Source organism: Poecilia latipinna, unplaced genomic scaffold, assembly GCF_001443285.1.
Source record: "Poecilia latipinna isolate Pla-1442-1.1 unplaced genomic scaffold, P_latipinna-1.0 Scaffold1185, whole genome shotgun sequence".
In the NCBI taxonomy this organism is placed as follows: Eukaryota; Metazoa; Chordata; class Actinopteri; order Cyprinodontiformes; family Poeciliidae; genus Poecilia; species Poecilia latipinna.
This window is the reverse complement of record NW_015113801.1, coordinates 1-27,937: the sequence shown is the minus strand read 5'-3', so window position 1 is coordinate 27,937 and position 27,937 is coordinate 1. Positions and strand designations below refer to the sequence as shown.

Genomic DNA, 27,937 nt, shown 5'->3' with positions numbered 1-27,937 from the left:
AATAAAGCATTTTGAATTGAATTTGCATAAGGGTATTGTTGAAAAGGTATAGGCTTCACTTTTCCACTTGGAAAGTGGTAGAAAAAAAAATTGGAGCAAAAACTTTTTAGTCCTGATATGGATGATATCATTCACAATAATGTCCTGGTCAAACTGTAAGCTCAGCTGGTATTTTGAGAAGTATGGTTCGAATCCTCACCGAAGCCTTTCTGCATGAGGTTTCCTCCCACATACCAGAATTAAGCAAATTAAGATAATTGGTCTGTATAAATTACCCAATTTATACAGATTTTGTGTGGCCCTGTGTCCAGGAAGTACCCCACCTCCTTCATGACAGCTGGAGAAATGCACCAGGCACCTTGTGACCCAGCAAAGATAAGCTGGTATAGAAAACACAGATTTCTCATTAAAAAAAATAAATGTTCATGGTTTTATGAAGTCTGCGACAGACTGGCGACCTGTCACCTTACACGCCCAGAACGTTATCTGGAGATAGGCACCAGCACCTCCTGACCCCACTAAGGGACAAGGGTGTTAGAAAATGGATGGATGGGTTTTATGAAGTGGTGCTCTAAACCACTATCATCAAAATAAAGAATGAAGGAATGTCTGGCATGATTGTTTTCCATTCTTAGAATAATCAATACTTGGATTGACGTATGGGAGTTGTTTTAGCTGCCCCTCATCACACTGATAGAAATCTCTCTGTACTGGATTTCTGATATGGAGGTGGAGCCGGGTCACTGAGACAACATATTTGCTTTGCAGAAGGATAACATGACAGGAAAGAACTGGGACTGAGTCATGTGTGTTTTCTATTTTTCTTTCAACCTTTTGAGTTAGCCGTCTGTATGGGGTTGCTAGAATATTGATGCACCTGAACACTTGACATTTTACATTTGTATACTTTTCTGTATTTTATTGAGGTGGTATGTGGTTAACCAATACAAAGTGTTTAGTGCTCACAGTTGAAAACAGGTATATGCATACACTGTATAAAAAGATACAAAGTGTAACTCTGAAATAAGGTCAGACTAAATTTTCTGGTTCTCCTTCAAACCTCGCTCTGTACCTCTGTATGGGAGACTTAGAGGTTGCCCTAGTAACGAGTGAGGTGGGATGAAACTTCATGCACTGTGGCGCTTCATTTGCTCTACTGTGACATCAAGTGGACTGTATATGTAAAACAGGCAACATAAAAACATGATATGCGACGCCTGGGATTGAATAAACAAGTGTTTGTGATCCCGACATAAATTCTGCTTATAATCTTAATCTGTTTATATGAAACAATGTCTGGGGTTGTTACTCTAACCACATTATTACTTAAAAATAAAAACTTTAACTGTGCTCGAGTTCAGGTGGTTTCTCTGAGATGATTCCATCTGCTACAAAAAAACATCCATGCTCAAAATGTATAAATGAAAGTCTTTAAAGTGTGGAACGTATTTGCATACAGCTACTTGTGTGAAATCCATGTTCAGATCACTCTGTGTAGCTGAGCTGTCTTCTTCCCCACCAGCTCTCCGGGATGAGGGAGCCCCCCCTGGTCACCGGCTCCACCAGCAGTTCCAACACGCTGGGTGGCTCAGGTACGAGCAGCTCCGTCACCCTGAACTGGTTGGAGTAGGCCCGGGCCAGCAGCTCCAGCTGACCAGGAGGGATTCTTGGGTCAGGTCCTCTCAGCCTTCTCCAGTACACCCTGAAGTGGCGCACAGATTCCACGGGGTAGTCCCAGCGCAGGGTAGCATTGAGGCGCAGGCAGGAGGATGAACTCTCTGGTGATGAACCGGCTCCACGCAGCCAAACCACATCATCAATGCACAAGCCCCGAACGGGGTCGGTGGGTGGCTGCAGAGTACCCACGTCCAGTACCTAACAGAAACACAGCAGGTGGAAAAACAGTTCCTTCAACACACATCAGGTTAGATCTGAAAAGTAAACCGGTTGTTTTAATTATTGGATCTATATAGATAAATTCATTCTGGATGGATATTATATCACTCTTGGTATCTGAGATGGTAGAACTGATCTAAGTTGTTTATTGGATTAGATGAGTTTTGAAGTATAAAGTTTAAGTATGGTTGAGGTCAAGGTCATTCCAGAAGCTTAATGTCAGTGTGTTTTATCCTCTTCAAAATTAGTTTATGTGTGTGTTTGAGAACAATCTCCACTTGATCCAAGGTGACCTCTGATAAAATAAATTAATTAAGATGTTCAAGAATAACCTAAGACCCACTGACAGACTGAGTGGAACTGCATAGGAAGGCGATGGCCAGGCGAGTTCTTCACTGAATCCAGTAGAAAAGTTTAGAAAACATTAATATGGTCCTTGTGTGTTTCTGCAGAGACTGAACAAGGCACATGGCAGTAACCTTGAAATCTGAAGTCAAAAATATAAATAATCAGAGTAAAACCAGATCATAGCACATGAAACTGACTTAAATTATATGACAACGATAGGTCTGGACTTTAACTAGGCCATTTTGTCTTTATGACCAAACATGGAGGAACAGCATTCAGATGATGCACCACAAATCTGGAACAAACTTTCTGAAAACTGCAAAGCAGCTGAAACACTGAGTTCCTTTAAATGCAGACTTAAAATACACCTGTTTAGAGGATAAATAAAACATTGATAAATAATGCCATCAGACAAAATGTTGTTTCAACTGTGTGTCCTGTCTGTATTTTTGTGTTTTTATGATGTAAAGTGCTTTGAACTGCCTTGTTGGTGAAATGTGGAATAAAATAAACTTGATTGATGTCATAGAAAGCAAGATTAGTGAACTCTAGATGCCACATGTTTCATTGAGATTTACTTGTTAACTATACAATGAGACTGATTACAGCCCTTTATAATAATGCCAGAACATAGTTAAAAAAACTTCCCCAATTTTCCCAATCAACAACTGACTTCAAACCATATTGGAAATGGTCCTTGAGAGGCATAAAAACCATAAAGACTTTATGCATCCCACCTTCTCCAGCAACACTTTCTATGTCTCTGTCTCATCTAGAAAATGATTCATGTACTCTGTAGAGAGTAGTGATCGTCTCACCATGATCTCTCCCACTCTGCAGCTGAAAGTCATGTCCTGAGGCTCCCCTTCCCGATGGATCAGGACACACACTTCTCTGAGAACGCAGCCATGAAGCTCTAGTTGTGAACATCTGCTCAGAGCAACATTGGAACAACAGAAAGAACAGACATTTACGCTCTAAAACAGGGGTGTCAAACTCCAGTCCTCAAGGGCCGCTGTCCTGCAGTGTTTAGATGTGCCACAGGTAAAAAACAGTGGAATGAAATGGCTTAATTACCTCCTCCCTGTGTAGATCGGTTCTCCTGAGCCTTGCTAATGACCTAATTATTCTTTTCAGGTGTGGTGCAGCAGAGGCACATCTAAAAGTTGCAGGACAGAGGCCCTTGAGGACTGGAGTTTGACACACCTGCTCTAAAATGAAGTCAACTCAACTAAACTGCTGCTCTGCTGTCACTGTGCCTCACCGAACAGTCCATCCATGCAGGTCTCTGTTTCCACAAAGCTCAGACATCTGGCTCTCCAGCTGCGGTCCACTTCCCACAGTCTCAGGGGTCACACTGGTTACTGTGGAGAAACACAGAACATTTATCAGCTCAAACTTTAAGACAGACTGCTTTCCTTTTCAAAAACATCCAAGTCAGCTTTAGATTGATTTCCTTTATAGAAAAACATATTTGATTGTACATTTCTAACTTGAATTGTATTTAAGATCAAGTATTTGTTACAGAAGAGCTTAATATACACATTTTGTTTTTAAGTTTAAATGTAAGGTTATACTTAAAGACTGTTTGCCTAAAAAAGTATGTTTACTAAGGTATCGGTAAGAGAGTTGCTGGACGGATCTATTATAGAACTTCTACGTTGTGTATTTTTGATCCAACAACAAATCCAGTGGATTTTTGGCTCTTCATATTGGTCCTGAGGTTATGTTCCACAAGAAACTCACGTGTGACCTCATGGACATCAGTGTGGGAACAGTAAGAAGAGTCTGTTGTCCTCAGCTGCAAAGAGACGGTGATCCCAGCAGATGCTTTGTACACCAGAGTTACCATGATCCTGGAATCCAGCGGCACATGGAGAGAGAAAATCCTGGCAAATACACAAAGTAATCTCATTTTTAATGCTTATAGCATGAATGTTTTATTGAAAAGACAGAGCAAATGAAACGATCCAAAACACTAGGAAGAAAAACAATCATGTTTGAAGTAAGAACATCTTCGGCTGTAGTCACAGATCCAGGCGCCTGGATCTATGATTGGATCTTCTGGTGTCTTCTGGAGTTTCATCAAAGCAAATCAGGCTGAATTTTGTTCTGGAGAAATCAAAGAACATGATCCTCACAGTGCTGCCTGCTTCGTCCAGATGATAGTGGGTTTGTTGGAGCAGGTGTATGACAGCATCATCAACTCTAACTCCATGGCGATAAGCAAACTGCAGGGGGTCTTGATGTCCTTGTCTGCTTACAGAACCAACGGGCTTATAGTCATTGATGACTGATGGGTGAGTTTATCATGAGGAACCAGGCAGGTTGCCAACCACATCAATGGAATTTTCTTCTGTTTTAGGTTGGCCTAAGACTGAAGAGGTGCTGCACAGGCCTTTCAGGACTCCGGGATCCACACCATCTGGACCTGCAGTCTTCCTTTCCAGATTCTTCCTGCATGCCTACTCGCCATCTTTAATCTTGACTAAGTTACTCCTCAGTAATCCCCCACCCCACTCACTAAAAGTTATTTTGTTGTCTTGTTTAACAGTTCATTTGGGGTCACTAGTGATCCAGGGTTTGTTACTGGGGAAGCATTTCACTGTTTTGGTGGAGACGTTATTAAGTACAACGTAGCTTATATAGTTGGTCTCACACACACACACACACACACACACACACACACAGAGTCATGACATTGATGTTCTCTCCAATCTGTAGCCTTACACAAGAAGCTCATTAAATCACTTTGTAAAGCTATATGTTATATTCTGCCTCATAATAAATATATAGTTGGTTATATAGTATAAATGTGTATATATAAACACACGCAGACACTTTACTTGGCACAAATCGGAGTGTTTAAAGTTGCGGGGATGAGTCCGTCCAGCAGCAGCGAGCACCCTCCATCCCAGGCATCTTCAGGGCAGCCGCTGCTCCTGACCCAGCCCCGGTCCTCCAGAGCCATGTGGTAGTACAAAGGCTGGATCTCCTGAGCCGCCAGGTTGAACCAGCTCTTTGCCGTCTCATGCTGCAACACACAGGGACAGCAAGCAAACGGTTCTTTTTACCTCTATGTCAACTTTAAAGCTGGGAACAGGAACAGCTTTAAACAGGAACATTTTAACTGCTATAGAGTTAAAATGTTTGCATATTCGAAGAAAATAGCTCAAACTGAATGTCAAGAAACGGGATGTCAACTTTTAAACAAAATGTCCAAAACAAACAAAAAAAAAAATTAAAGTAAAGTGTCTTTTAGTATGAATGAAGCTTTAATCCAATCCAAATTTAGATCTTCAGTTTTAACTTTTATTTTGTTTATATTTCTTTTCAAACCTAAAGACATTGGTAGATTTGAAAACCAATGTCTGTACAGAGCTTGATTGTTTCTGACAAGCTCTATATGTTCATTACATATATGTCCATATATGTGTATTGCAGACGTCTGCCCAGGTCCCTCCTGAAAATGAGATCTGGATCTCAACGGGGTTTACCTGGTTAAATAAAGGAAAAAAAAAAAAAAAAAAAGAAAAAAAAACATGTCAGAAACAAACCTTTCACACCTTAAATTAAAATGCTCGGTCTACTTCAGAAAGATCTAATAGTCATTAGCCCTTTCATGCATAGCGGTCACTACAGTGGAAAGATATCTAAAAGCCATTTTCTTGTATTTCTTGTGGAGTTTTTTTGTTATAAATACACACGGACTACTGAAGTGGACACTAGTGCATCATGCCCTATCAACTGCCGGCCGTCCACTGCAAGTGCAAGAAAATTTTTGTTAAATCCAATATGGCAGAGAGATGAATAAGCAACTTAGGAATATCCAGTCCCTTCTTCTACTGTAGAGGGTTCTTACAGGTAAAAAAAAATTGTGACATCATTTAACCCCTTAAAAACTACTGATGTATTTGCCAAATATCAACTTTGTATTTGGAGAAAATTACAACTGATCACCTGGGAAAAAATCCTTAATTTTTTTTTTATCTTTTGTAATCTTTCTTGTAATCTTTTGTATTATTTTACAAAAGATTTTCCTACCTTTTTATGCTTAAAAAAATCAAAAACACTTTGGGAAATAATTCTGACATAAAGGATCATATTTCATGCATGAAAGAGTTACAGGTTTATCATCTGCACGTTGATAAACAACATTATCAGCCTAAAACTAGAATAAGTCATCAGAGTAAAAGATTAAAGACACAGCCATTTAAAAACTTCATGCACATTAAGAGTTGAGCATTGTTCATTGTCATTAAGTCATTTTGTATACATATACTGATACTAGTTGGTATTTTGGGGTTGATTTTGTGGATTTAAGCTTTTACTCCTTTTAGTTTCCAGTCTGTGAGTACCTGTCCTTTCCTGTACACTGCTTTCCCAAAACCCTGGCAGAAGGAGGAGATGAATGGAAGCTGTGAAGCTGGTCGGTGGATGTACAGGTAATCTGAGAGAAGAGCCCAGAACCTGCAGGGGGAAGCAGAGCATCTCGGTGTCATTATGCCTGCAGACCTTCACCAGGTGTGCACGGCACACTCTGAGCTGGCCTCACTTGTCTTGATGGCTGCGGAATTCGCTCTTATCACTTTGACTCTCATACACCCATCCTGGAGCGAAGATGGCTGCAGAGAAGTTGTGCTTTCGGATGACGTCCAGAGCCTGTCAACAGCCAGAACAGGATGCAGAACTAAGACAGTGATCTGAGAAGAAACAACTGCCATGGACAGACTGCTACAGCCTCTACCTTATTGGTTTCCAGCATCCCTCCCACCACCTTCCCTCTGGCAAACACGTCCACCCCAATGTACACATCAGCCTGACGGCCTTGGACGACAGAGTAGTTCTTCATCCACTCCAGGTTTTCCTCTGTCCAGTTGTAGTTTGTAAAGAAACCATCACAGGCATCGAAAAATATCCTGTCAGAGAAGAGTGAGACGTCTAAATTAGTGTCAACAAACCAATCACTTTGATTCTAGGGCAATGTGCTATGTGCATAATAAATATTATGAATACACAATTAAGTGAAATATGTTCATGTCTCAAGGAAAAATGCTGGATGAAGAGGTTTCTTACTTAAATAAGTAAATATATCCTGCTATCCAGAAGACAAAGACTAATGAGAGAGAGTAGAGGTGTAGATGTTCCTTGGAGGTCAGCTATAAACTGTCTGTCTTTCCTAAACAAACTGTCCACCATCTATCATCAAATGCCCTCCATATGTCCACTGAAATTTGAAAACACCACTGATTGTAGCACATGAAGTCAAAAATAGGTGGAGTTTTCCTAGAGAAGCTGCAGATCTGCGCTGTGCGGTTGTCAAACAGAACCTCAGACTGAATGAAGATCAGATCAACGGTTTTTTCCCCTTCTACTCGCCTGTTGGACTGGTTGAGTTCATTCTGCCACTTAAGCTTTCCATCCTCAATGACGCTGTCGTACCACAGGATCAGGCTGCTGGGCACTCGCTCATGCATCTGCTCCGTCAGGTATTGCAGAAACAGCGGAGCGTTCTTCACAGCTCCCTCCTGCAAAACATCACAGCGCAGAGATCCAACCTGCTGCCCGATTTATTCACTAAACATTTTCACCACTGCTTACGACTGGCAGCAGCTAGAGCATTTAATTTCACTGGGTTACAAATACATTTTTTTTGGAAGTTGTCTGTATGTTTTCAAACTGAATTAAGAATATGTTGCACCACTGAATCCAAAAATGAAGTCCATTTTTCTCATTCAGGTCAGATTATTCTACCTGTAATTTGATTTAGAGAACTCTGATCTTCTGACTAAATTGATGACATTTTTGTGACAATTTTTCGGCTGTTGACCAGTGTTATTGTTGACTTGCAATTAGTGCTGATTCAGGGTGTTGATTGTATAAAAAATGTTACTGAATTGCTACATAATGATTGGTAATGTCTTAAGTTTATTGAGGAAGGTAAAAAATTAAAAGAATCAAAATATCTGCTCTATCTTGCTCTTTCACTGCCTCATCGTTTGTGAAAATGCACATGGAGTAACAGGGTCATTAAAAATGAATAATCTGTTAGAGATTCTTAGTGGACAGAACGGGAACTGGCATCATCTGTTCTGGGTCTGCTTTATAGTCAGCTTTAGAGGATTCTGCTTCTTTGTTGTTGTTTTATTGGATACAATTTAGTTTCATTGGTGTTTTTGTGCATTTCCTTGTTCCATTGTTAATTCCAGTTCATTCCACTCCTTACTAGAAGCAATAGAGGAAAGATGTGCCAGTAGGTGGAGGTGTCAGTAGCTGCATTTCCCACTGACCATTTAATTGCGCAAATTGGAATTGCTAAAATAAATTCACTGAATGGAAACACACAAATTTGAAGAAAATCAAATTTTTTGATAAAAAGTATTTGCATTAGTGTGAGGTGGTTTTTCATCTTTATTGATAGTATATTTTGCAAAACTGCAATGGAAATACTTTTTTTGCTTTGTCTGGGTCATGTGATCAACAACTGAATAGTACTATTGGTGAAAAATACAAAGACAACGGGAAGTGGCAGGAGGACGATGTTTGATGTTTGATCAAGTAATGATTTGATACGTGAATAATCTTATCCATGTGATTCATGTTTCTTATTTAATTGCAAAATAGGGTTTTTCAACATTAGTGGAATATCGATAAGTTTTCTGCACATTTGTAAGGGAAACATAGCTTGTGTAAGCAGCAACATCAAGTATGTTGTCAGGTTTTTTGTGCATCTCTTACCTGGTAAACATGATGCCATAATGAGAGCACAGAGATGCTAAACTTAAAGGTTGCTGCTGACTGTGTAGAGGTGAAAGAAAACCAGAAACAAAGGGGTCTTACCAGCTCCAGCTTAGGAGATGTTGTTAAAAATGACAAATGTATCAGTCTCTGATTTAGTTTAGAGCAGAGGGCAGATGGTAGAAGTATTGCACTTATGCAAATGCTCTAGAGCGGTTTATTTACCAGTCCTTCTACATTCTAGTCCTCAGCTACACCAAGTGCAGTGTGCAGGAACTGAAACAATGAGGTCATATGTTCAAGCAGCCAAATGAGCTTCTGCCGAACAGCTGCTGGGCTCCTCATGATCACAGAGAGGTAGCTCATGGTCAGCTCACTAGCAGAGCTCCATCTGCACTAGCTGAATAAAGCTAGGCTGCAGATATAACCTACCATGATTCAGATGTTCAAAACATCCCTGATAACATCAGGTTTATTTTGTGAATGGTACTGTGTGAATGTGTATGTGGCTTTTTTTTGTTGTTGTTGTTGGTCTGTTTGGTATATTCTATGTTCTACTGTTAACTGCTAGTTTTTCTACTGGAAAATGGCTTGGCTCTTGGTGATTATAGATACCTTTAACCGTGAGGAGCACAGTCATGCCACAAAACCTCTGAATAAACCAGTGTAAGCTGAGGTGTTGGGGGGGTTGGGAGTGGGCTTCCAGTAAAGATGACTTCTAAATTAGGAAAATGTCACTGATACAATGTTTCAGAAAACTATGATTTAAAGGACTTCAACAGGATACCAGAGAAGATTCCAAAGTGACTGGAGTTTTCTTTGACTGTTAGAAGCACAGAGTGAAACTGGCCCCTCCTATCAGACGCAAACAGGAAGGGTTTTTATATCAAACTCTTTCTGATCCTATTTTTAAAGTTAGTTTGAATTTAGAAATACATATTTCATTGTTTCTACAACTAAGAAGTTGTCTTTTCTATAATATGCACACAGCAATGAAGGAAAAAAATGTGTTTTGTTAGTATTTCCACAAGGAGAAGAAGTGCAGACTTATAACTCACACTCAGATTGTTCTCTATGTTAATAAGCCAGCCATCAAAGCCGTAATAATGACTGATCTGGACCAGCTTGTCAGCCACGGCCCGGTACGACTCCTCGTCTTTCAGGAAGGCCTCACACACTGCCGCTCCGTCAGTCCACTCTGTGATGAAAGTCCCTGAAAAGCAGCTCAGTGATTCAGATTACAAAAGAAGGAGTGAAGACAGGTCAGGTCAGTGGCTACATTTGTTCTGTCATAACTGTGTAACAGTTCAAGGGGTAAGCATAGTTTTGAAAAATCACTGTAAAAACAACTCCAGGATAGTAATCCAGATGACGGCCTTTCATGCTTACCAAGAACTATGACTCCATGTTTATGTGCAGCATTCGTCCACACGGCTGGAGGAACAGTGACCATCTGATGAGTGAAGTAGTTAAAAATGTCGATGTACTGCCAATGGTAGAAGGCATAGGGTGCCTCTGAACTGGTGCCTTGGACAAACCTTAAAAAGAGAAGTAAGGATTAAATGTCATTATACAAACATAGATTTTAATGAAAACTTTCAAAAAAGAACTTCTAAACGGAAGAGGTTTAATCAAAGATATATCCACCATACCGGTCATCCAGGTAGCCACCCATCATGTCATGGGACACCAATGTCCGGCGTAGACAGTTGACCAGACGGGGCTTCCGAGGTGCCAGAGGAACGGCTGCCACGTTGAAGGGGTTCGCCTCGCTTCGGTTCCATGACAACAACTCATTCATAGAGGATAGACCAGAGCTGATTGGTTCAGTTGTGTCTGCATCGTAATGTTTGGCTGGGACAGGAAATAAGAATGAAAGCAGCACAATATGTCATCTCACCGACTACAGGTCAGAGTGTCATCAATCTTCATGACAGCTGTCTTACCAGGAAGAGCAGAAGGTGAATACTTGATGACCTCATAAACACTTGAGTCCACAGGCTGGTCAAAACACGACTCGGTTCTGAAGAAACACGAGGTGCCTTAGCCTTATTTTATGAAGAAATGCAGTCCAGCAAAAAAAGAAATACAAACATTTGGAAACCTTAACTCTTGAATATGTTGCTGTCCCAGTCCAGATCTTTAAATCAAGGAATATTTTTAACAATCTGCAAGGAATCCATCAATGCTCTCTGTTATCTGCATTGGTTTTAACTGCATTCTTGAAGTTGGGATAGTGTAAACGTAAAAGTGCAACAGAGCTATTGAACGATCTGAATGGCTTTGGACTTTCACACCATGTTAACAGAACCAAGCCGCAGGACCTGGACCGGGTTATTTCCAGATGTGTAAACGGTTATGACTGTTGTTCTTTCTGACTACCGCATACATTTGAATCACTTAAGTTGTCCTCACCAGCAGATTTACTTTATAAGGAGGCATAGTAAAAGACCACTAACTTCAGCCCTCTACTGCCCAGACTTGACTTTACCAATATGATGTAGTTATAAAGTACATACCTAGCATTTTTGGGATCTACTTTTGCTTACACTTCCACCACTTTTAACTCAATCTTTTTAAAAAATGGTGGAATTTGTTGTGAGTGGCTCTCTCCACTTCAGGCTACATCTTAACCATTTTATAACCTTAGAAAACCACATAATTGTGTATTATAATTACCGCGGCATCATTTTTTGTCTGTTTGTTTTAGACGGAAACTGTCCAAACTTAGTTTTAATCTGTTAGCACAAGAAAAAGATTTTCCTGGAAACTGTACCGTTTCTTTTTACTGTCCTCTTCCTCGTTTTCAGCAACGTTTTTACTTCTTTTGATATTATTAGCAGCTGGCAACCCGTCTTCTCCGAGAATCACATTTTTATCACCAGTTAACGCCATTTCTCCGCACTGAAAGGAGTCAGCAATGAAAGAGAAACCAGGAAATCCCAAAAGGCAAACAACTACTTCCGAGTTTATCCTTTCATAATAAAGATCCAGTGTTGGATGCATACAGTGAATGGTCCAACCACAGATTGTAATTTTTCTATATATTATTATTATTATTATTAATAATAATAATAATAATAATAGCGGAAGAAAGTGCTAAAAGAGAAGTGACTTGAAACTGGCAAAAGTAATAAGGAAAGATTCACTCAAACTTAACCAATAAAAATTTGTTATTGTTTTTGATGTTGTTAAACATAATATTTTTATTGTGTGTGTGTGTGTGTGTGTGTGTGTGTGTGTGTGCGCGCGCGCGCGCGCGTGTGTGACCTCGTGTTATTTATTAATTTCCCTCTATGTAATAATGATATAGCAGAAGAAAACTAAGGGGAAGAGGATGAACCTCAATAAAAAGTAATTTAAAAAAATGAAATTCGTAAACTGCACAAACATACCAATCAACATTTTTCATCAAGTGATAAAATAACGATTTAAGGTTTAAAGTTCAATGAAAGTAGTATTGCTTTAATTGAACTGTGTGTTTTTTTTAGAATTGTTTTTATTATTATTATTTTTCATATATTTTCTTTTTATGGCTGAAGAATGAACTTGTGCGTTTCATTGACCACTTGCAGATGGACAAAAGCCAGAGGGACAAAGGTAGCGATCTTTTGTTGTTGAGCGGAACCAGAGCCTTTAAGCTTTAGGAGACTAGTCACACATTGAATGCACTGGAAGCATAACGAATAGGACAATAATATGGGAACCTGAATTGAGCGGAATGTGCGAGCGAATAAAACGGGCCAAATCTTTGTAAATTTTGAACGTTAACTATACCCACATAAATCCTTTCAAACATATTCAGTCTTGAGCGAAGGTGATGCAGACCGCTTCAGAATTAGTGAGGCCTGTTACTGATACTAGTATCTGTTAGAGGATCTATAACAACACGCTCTTTGGTCGTGTCCTCCCCCATCATCTAACAAGGAAGTGGCGTCACAGACCCAGCAGATTGCTGAGCAAGGTCCTAACATAGAGCAGTTTAATGCGAGCCAGAGATACCGTGCCAAATAGCTGACGGAATCTTTTCAAAATCCATCTTCATCCGTGGAAATTTAAGGCTTACCAATTTTAAAAACAGCAAGAGCATAAAGTACAGAGATTCATCTTTCCGATAAACGCCATATTGTCGCAATATGATATATTTAACATTTTAAAACAAGAGGCGAAAGATTGTCGGAGCCGACTTCATCCGGAGACAGCATACAGAAGAACAGATTTTGTCGCTTGAACGGATCTCCGGTGTCTGCTGGTTGATTCTATTCTAGTTGTAAACGGGCTTGAACTTCAAAGCTGACCATATTTTGAATATTTTGGAGCTAGCGAGCGTGCTTGCTAGCCGACGACAGATTTATTAACATGGAGTTGAGAGTCGGAAACCGATACAGACTGGGCAGAAAGATTGGAAGCGGATCGTTTGGAGACATATACTTGGGTATGTTTTTGTCACTGAAACTTGTCTACTAGTCTGTGTCTGTATTAACAACAAGAGGAAAGTGTGAGGAAGTTGGTCAACTGGTTTCCTTTTTAGAGGTTCAGAAGGAGCTGGTGATAGGCGATCAGCTGTTGTGTTCTCTGTTAGCATTAGCTGCTAGGCTAGTAGTTTCTGTAGCAAGTAAGCTAGCATTTCCATCTTCTATTTTGAAAATGTGTTTAGTAAGCGATTTATTTCGACTGTGCTTGGCTTAGAAACTTATTTTCCGTTATAATATCAACCCGGTGTCCAAATGAAGGGTTCAAATTACTAGGAAAACAGTCAGCTGATATGAATCTAAGTGTTTTGTCCTCAGCTAGCTATGTAAAATCTGAAAGTTTTTGTTTGGTTCTTTTGCTTTGATTCACCTGAAACTCGTTTTAGACCAGAATGATCGTTCAGTCTGAGCCTGTGAAATATTCGGGGACAGTTGCCTGCGTGTGTTTTTTAGTGGTTTTAAGCAGAACGAAAGTTTCCAGCTGAATCAAAAGGCTCAACGGATCTACTGTGGTTACCTTTCAGTGAGTTTTATATAATATGTTTTACATTGTAAAATTTTTATCAATAGGATGCTATTTTACAGATGAGCCCAAAGATTTGTGTTTGATGGGAAGGCCCTATATCCTTCTGAGAATAAGCTGTCACGAACATGTACAAATATAGCTTCATCTCTACTGGGTGAAATGTAGCTATCTTCTGTTAGCTAAGGCTGCTGACCAGCTACTGATTAAATAGGTTTTGTCAGAAAATTTTTTGGATCCTTCTGGAAGTAAATGTCATTTCTTCCACTATTTTAATCTGGCTTTTAATGATAACATGATTATTGTTGTTTTCAAATGGATCGTGATGAAGGGGATTTAATCTGCACTGAGCTAGATTAAACCTACATTAAATCACAAAATGCACAATCTGTATGGTATTCTGGTTGGATGCAGTATGCCACTAGTTAACACCAACCATGCTGTAGCTCTTCTTTTGGCGCTTATATTGGAGCTTTAATCTTAATTATTCACATCTCTGCTGGGAAAACCTCACCTCTAGCCTCTAACAGTGTCACAGGCCTGGCTGTGAGGTGCAGTGGTTTCTAAATGTGAACCGTCACCGAACTGGAACTGTCTGCTTTACTTTAGATTAGTCCCTTCTAGTCTTCTATGGTGGATGGATGTTTTCCAGTATAATGCTTAATTATTGAGTCTGTCATGGAAGTATCTGAGTATGTTGTGTTACATTTGTGCCAACATATGTGCAACTCGTAAGAAAACGTTTTCTAGTTTTGGATAGATTTTTTTTTTTTTTTTTTTTAAATCGCATTTGGATCAAAGACAAGAGATCATGGTCTCCCTTCTCGGACTATACCAAGTGTTTACACTAGACTGTTGCTATTAATTTTGTTTTTAATTTGATTTTACATTTATGGGACTAGTATTCTTTACCAAAATCTAACATTTTCTGCTCCAGTCGTGGTTTGAAAAGTTTTGTACTAGAATCTTGTGCGCTTGTATGACCTAACTAGGCTGTGTGTTCTGAAAGTGAACTCGCCTTGTTCAACTAAAACTCCCAGAGCAATGTTAAATGTCCTCACTTAACAGCTGTGAATCCAGGAGAGGTTAGATTAATTAACAGGATCTGGCCTTTCTTCCACATGACCTGTTGTACAATCTGATACCCAGAGCTGCCAGCCGCTTGCATAATCACTTAGTGTTTTTTGTCTTCACTCAGCTGTCCATCCTTTCCATTGAGTGGTTGATGACTAATGTGTTGTAACATTGTAAATGAGTCAGAGCAGTGTGTGGTTCTGTTAAATCAGTTAACCCTCTGCTGTCTGCAGTAGAAACAGGAGCAGGTTTTTGATCATTCGCGCTTCTGTTACAAGAAACAAGGTCTTATTAAAAGGCGTCCATGGCAGATGTCCCACAGTGATTCACTCATCATGTTTAAACCAAGTTTGTGTCGGTAACAGTGATGAATGTTTCAGAGACCTAAAGGCTTGTTCCTGTCGGGTCATTAGCAGGGTGGGATCGGGTCACCCTGTTCACTGAGGTCTTCTACTCCTATGTGATTGGTGTTATCCATCATAGAGTATCAGGAGGTTATACATATGTTTTATATTTGTTTGAAAATATTCAGCAAGTGTACAGAGACATGAGTTGTGTCAGAGGACAGTTTTATAAAAAAGACCAAAGAAATGTCCCGACCTAATCAGGATCAGACTGAAGTCCAAACCACTTTGTTTCTTGTACCCATTGACATTAGGGTCACTTACAACAAGTACAGAAATATATTTGTTCTTTGAACACTAGCTGTGTTGTTTAATAATATTATTATGCAGGTATGAGATCAGCCCTTCTGCCTTTCTGTTTTTTGTTTCACTGAATATATTTTGATACCAAGATGTCAGCTTTTAAGCAATCTATAAATTCATATGTATGCCACTATCATGTTCTTTTAAGCCTACTTTTAAATAACTGAATATTTATCAGAAATAAGTTGTATACATAACAACAGTAATTTAAAGGTTGTCAATTCTGTCAGTGTTTTAGTCCACTATATGTTGAAAATCACAAACAAAATGTCTTTTTTTGTCAAATGAAAGCAGAAAAATCTGATTTCTTGATTACTGGTAATTGTGACAGTCCTGAATGACTGAGAGTCAAGAAAAGCCACTTGTTTAGTGTTATTTACACGCTCCTTCTAGCTCATAAATGATGTTTAGTGTCATGATGGGACAGGATGGTCATTGTGATGAGTCTATAAGCTGGTTATGTTCTGCTGCAGGGTGTTATAAAACGCTCCCTGAGGCTGCTACCTGTCTGACAAGAAAACAGAGACTTGTTTAACAGATACTGTTGGTGATATCACATCACAGTCAAATGAGAACGCTCCAGTCATGTATGCTAACAGGGAGGGGCATATTTATAAGCAAACTTAACACAAAGGTTGTTTAAACTGACAGACCAAAAGTTACTTAAAACAGCTCAAACTGCGTGTTGTTGGTGATTCAGTCATCAAACTTATGACACATTTTTGCACTGCCCGTCTGCTGACATGTTGGTGGTTTGGCTGACGTCACACCAGGCGTCATCTCACGGCTGAATGTTTGTTTGTTTATTTGTCTTTCTGATGTCTATTAGCAGTGGAGGTGATGCTCTTATACAAGTCACAGTATATTTGCATGTTTCTGCGGCACTTCCTGGTGAGACCTCATGAAATAATAGTCCACAGAGATGTGTCTGAACATGTTGCACCAGCAGCACAGCAGAAAAACACACCCTGCACACAACGTGAACACTTTGGCATATCAGGAACAGTCCTCCATGAGGGAGTGCTGCATTCCCCAGAAAAATCTGTTCAGACAAATCCCATTCCTCTGACACCAGAGAGCACACACTGTAAAACACCCGCTTGATTCAGATGTTTCTGTTGGAATAGATTCTTTATTTAATGCAACTAGGAGTCAGGTGGGTCATGTTGAAGAATATCCTTTTTAACTTCTCTGACACCTACGGCCCAATGAGTCTTATGTAAATGAGCATTCAGGCTTTAAAAACAAACACAGAACACATTAAATCTGAACTTTGGTCATTTATGTAATGCATAAAATCCCATGTGCTGTAATTTCCCTCCATGCTTTGGTTTGCTGAAGTGTCTGTTGCATGTTGAGAGCCCGCTGCTCCATGCTAGCCGCCGTGCGGGGGAGCCTTGGCCCCGCCCTGCTGGGTGCCAGGTGCCAGATGACGTACAGAGAAATCAATGATGTTCCATCAGAACTGCTGTTAAACTCTTTCTGCTATGAGATGGTGTGTTCACACACGTGAGCGGGAGTAATGGGATTATGTAAGGTGGTGTCGGGTTTCTGTGGAGGGGGGTGGTACTAGCTGGACTCCATTACCGTGTTTAGGACGTGTTTAGGAAGAAAGCAACCTCAGCACTTAAACATGTCAGTTTTGAAGTCATTTCCCAGAATCCCTTCATGTGTGAGCAAAATAGATGAAAATCTATTTATGTCTCTCATAAAATGATGCTGGACGTCCACTAAGGAGTGGTGAATTGAAACGTACTTGCATTTGACAGATTTAGCTAGCATTCTTGATTGTCTCTGTCCACAAACTGAGCAGCTTCACATCAACCAACTTTTAAAGGATTTCTGTATTTGCTCAAATTTTTTCCACACATTAGTTACAGCAGGTTCTTACAGTCATGTCAGGAAGAGAAATGAAGGTCTGTAGCCACTGCTAGCATGCCGGTCTCATGCTAGCAGTGAGACCGGCATGCTAGCATGCAGTGAGACTATCTAGTTGTTTCTGAGACAACTAGATAGAGCTCTAGTGTTCAGGCTCTTTGACTGTTTCCCTAGCTCCATCCAACTAAACCTTGTCTGTCTGTTTGTCTAGGTACTGATATCTCAGTGGGAGAAGAGGTGGCCATCAAGCTGGAATGTGTGAAGACTAAACACCCACAACTCCACATCGAAAGCAAGATCTACAAGATGATGCAAGGCGGAGGTATCACACTCCCAAAACCACCACATACATACTCGTCCATCACCAAATGTATCAATATTGCAGTTGCATAACAGCTCACACTAACTCCGTCATCACTTCCAAAGAAGATATTTGGCTCGTCAAACTTAGTAAACTAGTTTCAGAGAAGAAAAGTGATGAGCAGTCGGCCAACCCAGGGATCGAAACTTTTCCATCCCCCTTCACAAACCTGCAGGCAGTTCTACAAAATATGTAAAGAAACATCAGCTTTTACAATGTCTTTTTACTTCTCTATTCAGTAATTCTTAGATTAGTTCAGCACATTTGTTCTGATTGTAGTTGGCTGAGTTGATAAGGTTTCCTGCAGCAGAGTGCCCCACATCAGGCCTACTGGACGGATCCTTTTCTCTGGTCAGAAACTTGTTCATCTACAGTTACTACACTACTCTAACGAGCAAAACAACTTAGTACATTTGACTGGTAACTAATCAGAAAGATGAAAATTGCAAATAACATTTCAATAAATTATTTTAACATATTTTACATATTTTCTATTTAAATTCAAAAATGCTTTATTGATTCCAAAGGGAAATTAAATGCTGTTGTAAATCATTAATTCTTCAAAGTGTTATGATAATATTAAAATAATAATTGAAATAATGAAAAAAGATAAGATTTTATGATTTTTTTTTCTAAATCAAAAATTTATTAGGTTTATTTTTTACGTTTTTATTCCTCATCTCTAACTTTGAGTCCTCCTAGCGCCCCCCAGTGGCCACCCAGGGGTCATGAACTCCCACTTTGAAAGTCACTGGCCTAACCACTTCAGCTCATGTAGAAGATTTGAATGACCTGGCTGGTTTTACTCGGCAGAAAAAGTGACTTTCTTTGTCTCTAGTTGAGCTAAAGATTCTTTAAATGGTAATTAACCCTCTTAAGACCATAATTGTAACTGGGCCGCCTGGTATTTTTTTGATTTTATGGCTGTAAAATTCTCAAACAATGTGCAATGAGTCTGAATTTTTCCTCTTTTTTCCAGAACAACCTCAGCTTTCAGTATTTGATGGTTATTTAACATTTCTGTTCACAATTTCAAAAATTGTGAACAAACAGTTTAAAGAGAAAAAAAACAAAAATCGGAATTGAAATTTTCAGGTTTATTGCTGAACAAAAACTTTCTGATGACAGGGGCAAACAATTTCAGATGAACAATTTCAACTTTCCACTATATTACATAAATGCTGAGAAAACTGTGAAGCCTGGCCTCCAATTTACAAGTTTTTATGCCTGTTTTTTATTAAATTATTTCAGGCGTTTTCACTTTTTGTGGTAGGCTCTAAAGCAGTTCCTCCCCAGCTACAGACAAAATCCCACTCTGGATCCATCCATACTTTATCTATCACACTTCAGGCTGAGAGGGTGCTGGTACCCATCTCCAGTGGTCAGGAGCAAGAGGCAGGGGACACACTGGACAGGTCACCAATCCCTCACTTGGCTGATTTGTTGTTTTTTTTCACAATTCATCTTTTGGCAGAAAAAAAAAGTGGTGGTGATTTTTCTTTTTTTCTTTTTGCCAAAATCACGTTATGTAAAAATATTACTTAGGACATTATTTCTGGAAGACCACGATTTTATTTTCAGTATAATAAATAGTTATTGCACAAATTATGCAGGAATCAAGATGGAGCTAACAGTTAGCCAATGGTTTGTGCAGCGTTCATATGACTAACGTTAGCTTGTACAAATATTTTACGCAACCTGGTTCGCTGGTTATATGTCTCTCATGTTCACTGCCTTCAGATATCAGCCTTCTAGGACCATTTATCAGTCTGGTGGATTTTCTTTTAGACATTTCCATAATTTTATGCCCGATTTCAACTCGTCCTCTGCCGTCTTCTCTCTCTCTCGCACCGCTAATCCGTTGACACGTTACGAAGCTCCGCAGGGAAATTCCGTAATGAAAATATTTACTCTAATATCTGCTGCAACATGCACATGTGATGCAGCTTATTTTATGCACTTTCTGATACTTTCGGAATTTTTTGAATGCGGCCAACTGTTCAGGAGTTACGATACAGAGTAGGTTGGGTGACAATTATGACACAACGGAGAATCTTTCTTGTGATTGGTCAAGCTCATATCACAACTTTCCCAGGTGGCTACCGTAATGTATCATATATGCCCTGAAAGCGCAATGTCTCAGCTTTTCTGCACTTTTGGAATTTTTTTGATATGTTGAACGGTTCAGAAATTACGGTAATGGAAAGTACACAAGCCGAATCCTGTCGACGCCGACAGGTTGGTCGTAAGAGGGTTAATAAAAACATTCACACAGAAAATACTTTTCTACCAAACTGCACCAGATCAGAAGTTATTTTGAAGTTATTTAGTGGGAAAGAAAATCATCTTTCATAATCTAGTTATCAAGTTTTCAGATTAGCTACAACCAATCACAGCCAAGAAATTATTTGAAGAATTCCCAGGATTAATGAAATAAATGAGCACAAATGGTGAGTCTGTATTTTCCATAATATAAATGCATGTTCTACTCCAACTAAATACTAAAATGATGAGTGAGATGTTTAGAATTAACTGTATTACCTGGTTTCCTCCCGACCCCACTGAGGGACAAGGGTGTTCAGAAAATGGATGGATGGATGTATTACCTGGTTTGTTCAAGCATATTACTTATTCTATTCAAACCACAGAAGTAGCTATTAAAACAACTTGTCTTGGTTTTGTTGACCCTTGATGCTGAAATCTAAACGAACGTGTCAACAGATTCCTCAAACTGAACATTTGATACTGTTTAGTGGTTCCTTTCTATCAGAATACCAGATAATTACCTTTCCCTGTACTTTCAGTGGGGATTCCAACAATAAAGTGGTGTGGTGCTGAGGGAGACTACAATGTGATGGTGATGGAGCTGCTGGGGCCCAGTCTGGAGGACCTGTTCAACTTCTGCTCTCGGAAGTTCAGTCTGAAGACCGTCCTCCTGCTTGCTGACCAGATGGTGAGAGAAAGTGCTCTGACCTTTACTAAGAGCCTTAGATTTTCTCAGTTATGTAGTGTGTTGGGTGGAAAGCTGCAGATGAAAGACTTGAAGGTGTCTTCAGGTCTGTTTCCTGCTGTCTGTCCTGTGGTGTTTAGTTAACGTGAATCTGACTTGCCTTTCTAGATCAGCCGGATTGAATACATCCACTCCAAGAACTTCATCCACCGAGACGTGAAGCCGGACAACTTCCTGATGGGGCTGGGCAAGAAGGGCAACCTGGTCTACATCATCGACTTCGGTCTGGCTAAGAAATACCGCGACGCTCGCACGCACCAGCACATCCCCTACCGCGAAAACAAGAACCTGACCGGCACCGCCCGCTACGCCTCCATTAACACACACCTCGGCATTGGTGAGACATGTGGTGATGGCTGCTGATGTCGCTGCAGTGCGCTACCCCCTGCTGATCCCACCTTGTCTCTGTCTTCAGAACAATCCAGACGGGATGACTTGGAGTCTCTGGGCTACGTCCTGATGTACTTCAATCTGGGCTCTCTTCCCTGGCAAGGCCTCAAAGCTGCCACCAAGAGGCAGAAGTACGAACGCATCAGTGAGAAGAAGATGTCCACCCCCATTGAGGTCTTGTGTAAAGGCTACCCCTGTAAGCTAAGCTGCTAACATGCCTTTCAGGGCTTTTCTTATTACCATAACCACAGAAGTGCCTGATGTCCTGATCTTTCTCTCTCCACTTTAGCTGAGTTTGCCACATACTTGAACTTTTGCCGCTCTCTGCGCTTTGACGACAAGCCCGACTACTCCTACCTCCGCCAGCTCTTCAGGAACCTCTTCCACAGACAGGGCTTCTCCTACGACTATGTCTTTGATTGGAACATGCTCAAATTTGTAAGTTGTGTTGACACACAGTTGAAATTCAGTCCAAAATAAATGATGTTGTTTATTTTGTCAGTTGTTGTTTTAAAGCGAGGCAGTATGATGTCAAATCAACCTTTTTGACCTTTGTGTCATGTTTTAATATTTCCTCATAAAAAACATTGCTGGAGTGTTAAAGGGTTGATAGAGGAGCCAGGTTGTGACGACTTCCTGAAGGCAGAGTTTCAGAAAGAGCAAGGGTTTTTAAAGAGACAGACGCTCAATTTTATTGTGGTAAATTATAAAGTCAGATTTCTTTTAAGTCATATTTGATATGTACAAAATTTTTATAACAACTGACAGTAACATAAATGGGATTATGCATCTGGAAAACATCTAATCCTGCCCCTTTAATAATCAATGTACTTGAATCATTCATTGATTTGTTACAGCCATATCTGCAAGAGTAAAGGAAAGAATTGCATAATAAAAATGCAATAATCTGTTCAGTGATCTAATATCCTGTTTTGGTGTAAAGCTGAAGTAACATTAGTTCCTTTCCAGCTCTGCATGTGGGCTCCCCAACCAGATTAAATACAGGCTAACTGTTGCTATAGAAACAGCTGCGCTACCTGGTGGTGACTGTGGGGATGTGTTGTGTCAGGGTGCCAACAGGGCCGTGGAAGACGCTGAGAGGGAGCGCCGGGAGCGCGAGGAGAGACTGAGGCACAGCAGGAACCCCGGGGCCAGAGGCATGGCTTCTGCTTCAGGCAGAGCAAGGGCAGCTCAGGACGCCGCAGTCCCCTCCCCACTCAACCCTGCTTCACACACAGGTCAGAGCGCCGCCTGTCCATCTTTCACAGCCTTTCCAGGCCGAAGACGGCTTCAGAAGAACTACATGGTGACTGACACTTGGCTCTCTTTGTTATTTAGGTATGGAGAAGGAGAGGAAGGTGAGCATGCGTCTTCATCGTGGAGCACCTGTCAACATCTCCTCATCAGACCTGACTGGACGTCAGGACACGTCACGTATGTCCACCTCACAGGTACTTCCCTCAGTAGACGTATTGTCTCAGTAGACATATTAACTCAGTAAAGAGTTAATATGTCAGAATCAAGTCAGTGAAAAGAAGAGTGGAGATGAGAGGAAACACGAGTTCATCCACCGCAAAGAGGAAGCAGCAACAGAGAACAGAACATTGTGTCAGAACTTCCCTTTTCTTTTGTCCCACATCATGTTTTTTCTACTTAACCAATCAGAACGACTAGGAAACCACAGCAGTTCAGTAGCCGGTGGCATTCTGCCAAGTTCTGGACTGTTAGTTTGTTCTCCTTTATAGCTTCAGCCTCCACCATTCTTCTTAAAGCACAGCTGTAACATTCAGTCAGTGAGCAGAGCTGTGCTGCTCACTGACCAGTCCTGACTGGTGAAGCGTCAGGACTTTATACGCTAGATTACATTTTCCCTCAGGTTTGACCAGGATGCTGTTTATATTTATAAAAGCAAATGGGTTAAAAGGCTACAATCACTGGAAACCTATTAAAATCTCTTTTAAATCATATAAAATTAAAACCAATCTGATTGTTTCAGACAGTATAGCTGTGCTAAAGAGGAAAAAAATATGGAATATGGATATAAAATGCTTTGTGTAGGAACATTAAAGGGACTAAGTTGATACAGCAGGCTTAGTTGGCTCATTCTATTTATTTCTGTAGTGATGTGAAGCTGCAGATTCAGAAACATTTTGTACATTTCTTTATTAATTTTAACTTGAAATATGAAATAAATCTGAAAGAATAGGTATTAGAAACGTTGGCTGAAGTCGATTTTCATTTTTCAGATTTCCATATTTTACAAAGTGAAAGTATCTAATCATGTGGTTAATGTATGACATTTAAAGTCTATTGGGATTCATCAAATGTCTTATGTCAGGACTCTTAACTTTACTTTTTAAAACATATTCTTTTAGTAAAATCTGAGTGTCCATGATTCAATGGAGAATAAGGCAGCCACTTTGTAAAATGAAAATTCTTCACATATGAAGTTAAACTTGAAAGTTGAAATGTAATATCTGCTCTGTTTTTGTTGATTCTTTTCAGAACATGTCTTTCATCTATTCATGTGTGACAAAATGTAGACAAAGCAAACTGCGTTCTAGTTCTGACTGTGTGTGTTCTGCTGGGCTCCATCGGGTCTTTCCCTCTCGGCCTAGAACACACTCTTCCTGCTGCTCAGTGTTAAGATCAGTCTGCAGGGATTCCCCCCTAGATTTGCTGTGAAGCATCATATTCCATGTTTTCCGTATGTCCAGTCCCTGTAGCTGCAGCGTAATCTGCTGTATGTGATTCCACATAGAATGTTCAGTTCTCTCTGACTTCTACTTACTGCAGGTGTTTATTCCTTAGAGCTACTTTACAGAACCCCGCTTTATAAATCCCAGCCACTCTTTTGGGCGAAAATGCCCAGTGGATTTTTTTTTTTTTTTTACAATATAAAACCTAAAAGTGTTTAACTAGTCATTAACAAATCTGCTCCTGATTGTATTTTAGGTTCCAGGTGTTTATGAGCTGCTGATGTGTTTAATCTTCCTGTTTCCAGGCTCTGTCCCGGGTTACACCAAGCGGCCTCCAGTCTGCAGCTCCGCGGTGAAACAGCCCTACATCCTCTGAGGACGCCTCGACATGCATCACCTGCAGCACACACACTCTCTCACACACATATTCACATAGATTACCAGGACTCTCAAACGACCCAGAACTGCTCACCAATGCACCAGGCTCTGCCTGCGCATCTATTCACTTCTCAGGAGAAGAGATGCACAGTCAGCAGGTTGTGTATGTGTGTGTGTGAGAGAGGGAGAGAGAGACGGGCAGGTGGAGACCAGTTTGGTTGCCTTAACAACCATCTTGGTGAAGTTGAAGCCACAGCAACCCTTCTTCCTTGCTCGTGGAAGATGTGAAAACTCCTCCTCCTCCCTGCTGTTGATGAAGCCATTGATTCACTTTTCTCTGGCCTAATGTTTTTTTTTTCTCTCAACTTTTGATTTTACTTGTTTTTAATCTTTTTAGCAGAAAAAAACATCAACACCAGCAGATCTGCATGAAAACGGGGAATGCAGCGTTTGTTCAATGTTAACCTGTTGGATTTACTTTGATTTTGGTCAGATGGAGAGTCGCTCCATCATGGCAGTGTTTGAGCACAGTGCCTAAACTCTGTGTCGTGTAAAATACTTTGAACCCCGTAGTCCACACCTCCTTATTTACTTCTTTTGATGTGAATGAGACGTTTAGATAGAATAAGATGGGGGGTGGGGGTAAGGAGGCTGTTGTACGAGTTGTGTCCATGTCCTCAGGTCTGTTGGAATATGGTAAACATGCAGCACATTTAGTTAGTGTTCAGGTTGTGAATGGCGTGGGAAAAGCTGTGAATGGAAGAGTGAGTCAGGAGCTCAGTCTGTCCACACCAAACTTCTTTCTTTCTAACACTAGTGCATAGTGACGTGGCTTTCGTGTGTATTTGTGTGGTTGTGTCCTAGGGGTTTCCATGCTCACAGGTGGGATAAACATGTCGATTTCTTTTTATATAAAAATATATATGAAAGTAAACATTTTTGTAAGCTTTTACGTCCACAGCATCTTCAGCCTGATCCTTGGACCTCGTGTCCCTCTGCTTCCACCCTGAGTCCGAACACCTTTTTTCATTTCTCCAAAGCACAGCTTGTCCATTTTCTAGATAAACTCCACCATCAGAAGCGGTCTGAAAGGACAGTTTGTCGAGACTTTGTACCCTTGTTTTCACTCTGCTGTAGCTGATCTTATAGAACCTTTAAACAGTGCAATGTGTTGGGAAAAGTATGAGAAATATGAACCAACGGATCTTTTCTCCCTGTTTTCAGGATCTGATGGAGGAACAGTTTTAGTTGCTAATGTCCAACTAAATTAATTTGAAGTTCTTGTAAAAAACAGTTTTAGTCTGTGATGCTACTAACCAACCCATATCTTAATGTACAATATTTGACTTTGCTGATGAGAAGAGTGTCGATTATCATAAAGAACGTCTTAAATGTTTCAGTCAGGTTTAAACCCGACTGGGTAAACTTTGGGATTTTCATGGTTTCATGTGGCATAAATGATTCGACAACGCTTCAGTACTTAATAGTTTAGAATCAAACTCTGCAGAGCGTGCGGCGTCAGACGGCTCCACTCTCCCGTTTACATAGAAAATGGACGGGTTTTGCTTCAAGGCCAGCATCCTGGAAGCAGAGGGGGTTTCTAGGAGCTGTGGAGTGAGTACTGCATAGTAGAAGGTGGCCCCGGCCTTCAGGCTCCTCCTGGGGATCTGATCTAAAGTAGGAACTCCTTGATGTGATAGACTGATGAGAAATATTTGTAGGCCATTTTCTGTAGTCGATGTGGGAATGGGCTGTAGTTGTACCTTGTACATGTTCCTTGGTTCTGTTGTGTATAGGATGCGCCTGTTTACCACGTCCTGGTGAGCTGCTGTAGGCTTCTGGACGAGCTGTTGATAGAGGGACTGGGAATGCTTCACTACATTTGGGTTCCTGTGAAGGAACCTTTTCTTGGAAACTGTATTTCACTCGTTGACTTGGGAAAAACTAAAGCGATAGAATAACTTGTGTGTCTCACTGATGATGGTTATAATAAAAGCAAGTACACGTTTCTATGGAATGGGTTTTCTGTCGCGTTTTTCATTCTGTCACCACCAGTCCTAAAAGCTTGTAGGTGTGTTCTGGACTCAGGTCCCACATCTTATACTGTGGATTCATGGGATTTTTTTTCCTTTCACTCCCATCTTAACACTTCTGCTCTTCAGTTGTAATGCCACTGTATTTGTGTATTTTAAAATTGTGTAAATAAATTAAAAAGTACTTGTATGTGTGGATGTTTGATTTGATGACCTGCAGTTGGAATTTCTAACCCCTTTATGTGACTTTAGAATTAGAGAATCAAAAATGGTATTGATTAGTTTGATTATAGGATTATGTATTATATTATTATACATTAATGTTGAGAATACATCATCTGTTGAGAAATGGGCACATTAGGAAATTATCCTGCACTAAACTTAGCCTAGCATATGTAGCATCAGACAGATCATGAGCTGATCTGCAGAGAACTTACAGGATGTCCACTGATCACTGTAAACTGTATAGAAATGAGCTTAGCAGGTGGTAAACTGCTTTCTGGGAGAATTATTATTATTACAAAAAAAGCTGAAGCTCTTAATGTATGTATCCTATATTTAACCAAAAAATAACTTGAGATTGAAAACCTCTTTCTGAGAGTCACCTGGTCAAAAACAGAACCAAAGATATTAGACCCAATGACATTGTGCAGGAAGTAAACACCTGGACAGTAGGAGACCGGTGTAAATATGTTTCCTGAAAGGTGACAGCTCCCATGAGTCCTGTTGCGTACCAGCACACAAAACTCCTGCAGTCCATGTGTGGTGTTGCTTTCGGTTTTATCAATGATCATATGTAATCTGGTAGTAATCTGTGGGCATCTCAACTGGATGGAGAGCCAGGTCCCAGTGTGTGATGAAGTAGCTCAAAGATTCTCCTAAAAAACAGCTAGAGACAGAAGAAGACAATCTGATTAACTGCTGGCTCTAAGAAGAGAAAACTGGGTCAGCAGCTGTTAGAATCCTGGGCCAGAAATTAACAGAGAGGAAGACTGAAGCTGTAGAGAAGCAACACTGAATGCAGTCTGCTGACATCCCAACTCTTTACTATCTATGCTATTTAAGTAATTGTGTTTGACTGTGTGTCTGTGTGTGTAAAAGATGCTGTTAGATATAAACAAAATAAAAGTGAGTGGCCAAAAAAAAAAAGCATAAAAAATCACTTCACCAAAAATTTGCCTTTGTCATTTAGAGTAGATAATTTAACCACTGGGTGGCGCTGTTTAACAATCTATTGGTGCAGTGACAGGACTGTTACACAACAGGTCATAGTGACCTTCCTGGAAGATGTGTAAGAGCAGAATAACTGCAATAGGTCAAACAGCAACAATGAAAATAATAATTCATGGTATGCTGTTTTGTTTTCTCTGCTGACCTTTATTTGAAAGTGGGTTATGTGAAAGTAAATACACGCAGCAAAGGTCAAAAGG

At 40.2% G+C, this 27,937-nt stretch overlaps 2 protein-coding genes and 1 long non-coding RNA gene across 4 annotated transcripts; 1 reads left to right on the top strand and 2 right to left on the bottom strand.

Moving 5' to 3' along the window:
- Window positions 1–897: 897 nt before the first annotated feature.
- On the bottom strand, window positions 898–11,904 carry engase (endo-beta-N-acetylglucosaminidase). Its single transcript, XM_015053516.1, has 14 exons — window positions 11,759–11,904; window positions 10,929–11,005; window positions 10,635–10,836; window positions 10,372–10,520; window positions 10,041–10,195; window positions 7,624–7,772; window positions 6,992–7,163; window positions 6,800–6,906; window positions 6,603–6,714; window positions 5,091–5,278; window positions 3,991–4,133; window positions 3,509–3,608; window positions 3,063–3,174; window positions 898–1,875 (listed from the first exon to the last, which is right to left on the bottom strand). The coding sequence occupies exons 1-14, from the start codon at window positions 11,875–11,877 to the stop codon at window positions 1,486–1,488; spliced, it is 2,175 nt and encodes a 724-aa protein (XP_014909002.1). The 5' UTR covers window positions 11,878–11,904; the 3' UTR covers window positions 898–1,485.
- Window positions 11,905–12,924: 1,020 nt separating this feature from the next.
- Window positions 12,925–26,697, top strand: LOC106960426 (casein kinase I isoform delta). Of its 2 annotated transcripts, none has more exons than XM_015053519.1 (9): window positions 12,925–13,417; window positions 17,848–17,958; window positions 20,802–20,950; window positions 21,116–21,344; window positions 21,423–21,593; window positions 21,687–21,835; window positions 22,467–22,635; window positions 22,736–22,848; window positions 24,402–26,697. In XM_015053519.1, the coding sequence occupies exons 1-9, from the start codon at window positions 13,342–13,344 to the stop codon at window positions 24,450–24,452; spliced, it is 1,218 nt and encodes a 405-aa protein (XP_014909005.1). In that variant the 5' UTR covers window positions 12,925–13,341; the 3' UTR covers window positions 24,453–26,697. The 2 variants fall into 2 exon arrangements, with proteins under 2 accessions (XP_014909005.1, XP_014909006.1); XM_015053520.1 differs by lacking the exon at window positions 12,925–13,417 and adding an exon at window positions 13,959–13,977.
- Window positions 18,836–20,795, bottom strand: LOC106960427 (uncharacterized). Its single transcript, XR_001427564.1, has 2 exons — window positions 20,604–20,795; window positions 18,836–20,538 (listed from the first exon to the last, which is right to left on the bottom strand). It is a non-coding gene; the product is annotated as an uncharacterized LOC106960427 (long non-coding RNA).
- Window positions 26,698–27,937: the final 1,240 nt, after the last annotated feature.